Source organism: Borostomias antarcticus (assembly GCF_949987555.1).
Source record: "Borostomias antarcticus genome assembly, chromosome: 2".
In the NCBI taxonomy this organism is placed as follows: Eukaryota; Metazoa; Chordata; class Actinopteri; order Stomiiformes; family Stomiidae; genus Borostomias; species Borostomias antarcticus.
In genome coordinates this window covers 33890832-33895831 of record NC_140235.1, presented here as the reverse complement: position 1 = coordinate 33895831, position 5000 = coordinate 33890832, and the positions used below count along the sequence as shown (strand labels likewise).

The 5000-nt window shown below is 51.4% G+C and overlaps 1 protein-coding gene across 2 annotated transcripts in view; it reads right to left on the bottom strand.

The window, feature by feature from the left end:
- The window catches only part of pdlim5b (PDZ and LIM domain 5b), a 77397-nt gene that overhangs the window by 23831 nt on the left and 48566 nt on the right, over positions 1 to 5000 (bottom strand). For both annotated transcript variants that reach the window (XM_084457048.1, XM_084457049.1), the window contains exons 4-5: positions 2957 to 2993; positions 1842 to 2350 (exon numbers count right to left, since the gene is read on the bottom strand). In XM_084457048.1, coding sequence (XP_084313174.1) covers positions 1842 to 2350; positions 2957 to 2993 — 546 coding nt within the window. The remainder of the gene's footprint in view (positions 1 to 1841; positions 2351 to 2956; positions 2994 to 5000) is intronic.

Below are 5000 nucleotides of genomic sequence, written 5' to 3'. Positions count from 1 at the left end.
ACCTCTACTACCTCTATCTCTACTACCTCTACTAACTCTAGCTCTACTACCTCTGCCTCTACTACCTCTACTACCTCTATCTCTACTTCTACTACCTCTACCTCTACTATCTCTACCTCTTTTACCTCTAACTCTACTACCTCTACTACCTCTATCTCTACTACCTCTATCTCTACTACCTCTACCTCTACCTCTACTACCTCTGCCACCTCTAACTATACTACCTCTATCTCTACTACCTCTACTACCTATATCTTTACCTCTACTACCTCTACTAACTCTATCTCTACTGCCTCTGCCTCTACTAACTCTATCTCTACTACCTCTATCTCTACTACCTCTACTAACTCTAGCTCTACTGCCTCTGCCTCTACTAGCTCTATCTCTACTACCTGTACCTCTATCTCTACTACCTCTACCTCTACTACCTCTATCTCTACAACTCTACTAACTCTAGCTCTACTACCTCTGCCTCTACTACCTCTACTACCTCTATCTCTAATTCTACTACCTCTACCTCTACTACCTCTATTACCTCTAACTCTACTACCTCTTAGGAGATTTAGGAGAGGCGCTCATACACGTGTCAGATAAACATGAAACTTCATTTACCTAAGCAAAAGGGTCTATTTAAACAAATGCTGGGTTTTGAAGCCTCGGCTTCAACGCTTCAAAGAGAACGCCACCACCACAGAAGAAGACTACCTCGGAAAATAATTTCACTCGGACAGAACGCGTCTAAATAAGTTATTTAATGGTAGTGCCGAGGCTTCAAAGCATTCCAGCATTTGTTTAAATAGACCCTTTTGCTTAGGTAAGTGAAGTTTCATGTTTATCTGACACTTGTAAATATGAGCGCCTCTCCTAAATAGGCCGACACCTATTTATTTTGACGGCGAAGTGAATAGAGGGTGAAAGGACTGTTGTCTGGCATGAGCGAGCATGCGACAACAGGACTGAAAAGGGCTACCTCTACTTCTACTACCTCTGCCACTGTCACTTCCTCTGTCGCCTTCACTGTCTCAGCCTCTCTGTCTCTGCCTCTCTCTCTGTCCCTAGCTCTGCCTCTCTTTCTCTCTCTGTCTCTGCCTCTCTCTCTGTCCCTAGCTCTGCCTCTCTCTCTCTCACTCTCTCTGTCGGTCTCTCTCTCTGTCTCTGTCTCTCTCTCTATCTCTATGTGTGTCTCTCCCTCTATATATCTCTCTCTCTCTGTCTCTCTCTGTCTCTCTCTATGTGTGTCTTTCACTCTGTCTCTCTCTGTCTCTCTCTATGTGTGTCTCTCTCTCTGTCTCTCTCTCTCTCTGCCTGTGTAGCTGGCTCTGTTAGTTCTACTAATAACAGAGTGTAGTATGTTCTCCAAGGGCAAAGCCAGAGTACTACAGGAATGGCTGATGGAAGATTTACTAAAAACCTATTTCCTCCCTCTGGTTGCCTGAGTGGAAATGGACACCGGGCCCCAGCCCGGGCCCCAGATGTCCAGACAGGCACCACAGGCCCCTGGCTTATAGCATACATGCTCCAGCAGATGAGAAACATTCCCCCTGACTGCCTATCTGTGGCAGACCGACTGACCACGGCGGTATTGGATTACATTTTAGTCATTTACCAGACGCCCTTATCCAGAGTCACTCACAGAAGGGATGACAGTCAAGTGCTTTGACAGATTTTAAACCTCCTCGGGCCAACACTCCTAACCTCTAGGCTACCCTGCCATACTAACACTTACCTACACTCACCACAGCAGTGTTGTGTTTTGAGTCAGAGGAGGTAAGAGGCAGGGACAGATAAGGGTTCAGAGGCACAGTCAAGGTTAAGGTTAGGGAGGGGGCGGTGACACTTACCCGTTGAACTGCTCGACCACGCCCTCCGACAGGCCCCGCCTCTGTCCCATGACCACCTCGCAAGCGTTGGCGTTGGAGTAGAGGTTGATGGGCGTGTTATAGACTGAGGGCTGCGGGACATTGGGATTGGAGGAGGGGGCCGTCACTCTGGCCGGGGAGGAGGCAGAGGAGGAGGAGGTGGGGGAGGAGGAGGAGGAGGAGGGGGAGGTGAAGGCAGAGCGGCCAGAGCTGGGTCTGAAGGCGGGGGCGGAGTTGACCGGGGGGCGGGGGCAGGCGGGGGGCGGGGGCTGGGAGGGGGCAGCGGGGGTGAAAGCAGACGAAGCAGAGGGAATGGACGCCACCTTGGGGGCGGTCATGGAGGAGGGGACCACGACCATGCCGCTGACCCCGCCGAAGGGGCGGGCCGTCTTGTTGTAGGCAACGCCAGCCGGGGGGGCAGGGCTGGTGTAGGCGGATGGCGGGGCAGAGTGCGTGATCGGCACAGGCTTAATGATCTCCTGTGGCTCGTTCTAAACAGAGGTGAGGACACACACACATGCGCAACACTCAAACACACCGCAAATCACACAGCAAACGCATGCAGGGACAGTATTCTACCAGCATGGCCTCAGGCACTTATTAACCCTCATCATCATCACACCACGTCTGTTAATGCTGTTAGACACAGCACGTCGGCATTGGTGCGACTCTCATACACATCTAATTGAAGCTGTGCTAAAATTAAACTGAGCCAATCACAGGTAAGGCATGCGAAAGGCCAGCCAATCAAAACGAGGAGCAACATTGTCTCAGAAGGATACAGTGAGCATGCTCTCACAGGTCCATGATACTGATACAGAATTAAAAACTATGATATGCTATTCATGTTTTGAAAATGTAATTCCGTTTAACAGTGAGCCATTTTCAATGTGGCATACTGTATATTTTAATAACAAGAGTCGGCACTACACCCTGTAACACCCTCTATATTTCAATAGTAAAGTCAAAGTGCTTGACATACCCAGCAGGGAGAGTTTAAGCAGTTGAACTACCTACAGTACCTTAAATCAAGGGAGCTTGTTGACTAACCAAACAGTCTTTTATAAAGCGTGAGTGTGTGAGTGCAGCGCTCTTACCTTGGGGACCCCGTCCGTCTTGGGAACGCTGGAGGTTCTGAAAAGACAGAAACATTTTTTTTTTAATGAAAAAATAAATACTGAACATCCGTACCCAAACACTTTGGTTGTAGAGGCTGGAGTGTGCATATCACAGTGATAGCAGGCATATCCATTAGAGAGTCTCTGTGTAAACACGCATTCTGTGACGCTGCCCTGGGGGTCTCAATGAGCCCTGGGGGCCTCAGCTCTGCTCTAGCGCTGGGTCTAAATGAGCCCTGGGGGCCTCAGCTCTGCTCTAGCGCTGGGTCTAAATTAGCCCTGGGGGCCTCAGCTCTGCTCTAGCGCTGGGTCTAAATGAGCCCTGGGGGCCTCAGCTCTGCTCTAGCGCTGGGTCTAAATGAGCCCTGGGGGCCTCAGCTCTGCTCTAGCGCTGGGTCTAAATGAGCCCTGGGGGCCTCAGCTCTGCTCTAGCGCTGGGTCTAAATGAGCCCTGCAGGAGCAACGCTGCTGGATTAACAGGCCATCTGGCAAGATGGGCCAGCCAGGGTGACAGCTCTGCTACAGGTACCCCAGAGAAGCTTCTGACACAGAGAGAGAGAGAGAGAGAGAGAGAGAGAGAGAGAGGGGGGGGGGGGAGAGAGAGAGAGGGGGGGGGGGGAGAGAGAGAGAAAGAGAGAGAGAGGGGGGAGAGAGGGGGGGAGAGAGAGAAAGAGAGAGAGAGAGGGGGAGAGAGGGGGGGAGAGAGAGAAAGAGACAGGGGGGGAGAGGGGGGGAGAGAGAGAAAGAGACAGGGGGGGGGAAAGAGAGAGAAAGAGAAAGAGAGAGAGAGGGGGGGAAAGAGAGAGAGAGGGGCGGGAGAGAGAGAGAGAGAGAAAGAGAGAGAGGGTGGGAGAGAGGGGGGGGGAGAGAGAGAGAAAGAGAGAGAGAAAGAGAGAGAGGGGGGGAGAGGGAGAGACAGAGAAAGAGAGAGAGAATGAACAGGTGCGCTCAGTCTGGGAGAAGCACAGAGCAGCCATGTGGAAGCGTTCCCTGTGCTGGTTGTGAGAGTGTGCAGACAGAGCCAGAGTAAAGCCTGCCTCCACACTCAGACCTCTCCTTGGCTCCGGCAGCGCCGTGACGCCGGCAGCCCTACCGCACCGCGGCGGAGGAGAGGGACATGTGGGAAAACACATTATGCTATATTAGCCTGGTATGTTTCCCTGGGTTCCCCACCTTCACTCAATCATCCACTCACACTCTATTCCATCTCAGAGACGGAGTCAGGGATCTGGAATAACACTATGGCTGCATCTCCAGAGACATGGTCTGGTCATACGAGCCTCTCAAATGGACCTGGGGCCTCTAGAGTAATCAGTCCTCCTAACATGCGGTACAGGCAGCGCTATCTAGCTAGCGATCTGCGCTAAGCGCTGGTGGTCAGTCTGTATGAGACCGCCCGCCTATAGACCAGTCCAGTGCTCAAGTTGGAGTCACAGTTTCCCTTATAGCACAGCTCTATCCAGTCTCCTTCCCAGCGTAGAGGATAGGAATATGGGCAGTGTTCTTCCCAGCGTAGAGGCTAGGAATATGGGCAGTGTTCTTCCCAGCGTAGAGGCTAGGAATATGGGCAGTGTTCTTCCCAGCGTAGAGGCTAGGAATATGGGCAGTGTTCTTCCCAGCGTAGAGGCTAGGAACATGGGCAGTGTTCTTCCCAGCGTAGAGGCTAGGAATATGGGCAGTGTTCTTCCCAGCGTAGAGGCTAGGAATATGGGCAGTGTTCTTCCCAGCGTAGAGGCTAGGAATATGGGCAGTGTTCTTCCCAGCGTAGAGGCTAGGAACATGGGCAGTGTTCTTCCCAGCGTACAGGTTACAGGAGAAATACGGGCAGTTAGTGGGAAGGAGGGTGGAGCCTACTGTGTAAAACAGCCTCATTCATGCTACAAATGTCATTACCCACTTTTAAGAAAATAAAATGTGTGTGTGTGCTATCCATCTTTTACATTCCTATAGCAACACAGAAGAGCTTGTGAAAGGCTAACCTTGTCCTTTCTATAGAACTGTGGCACTTCCACCGCTGTGGCTG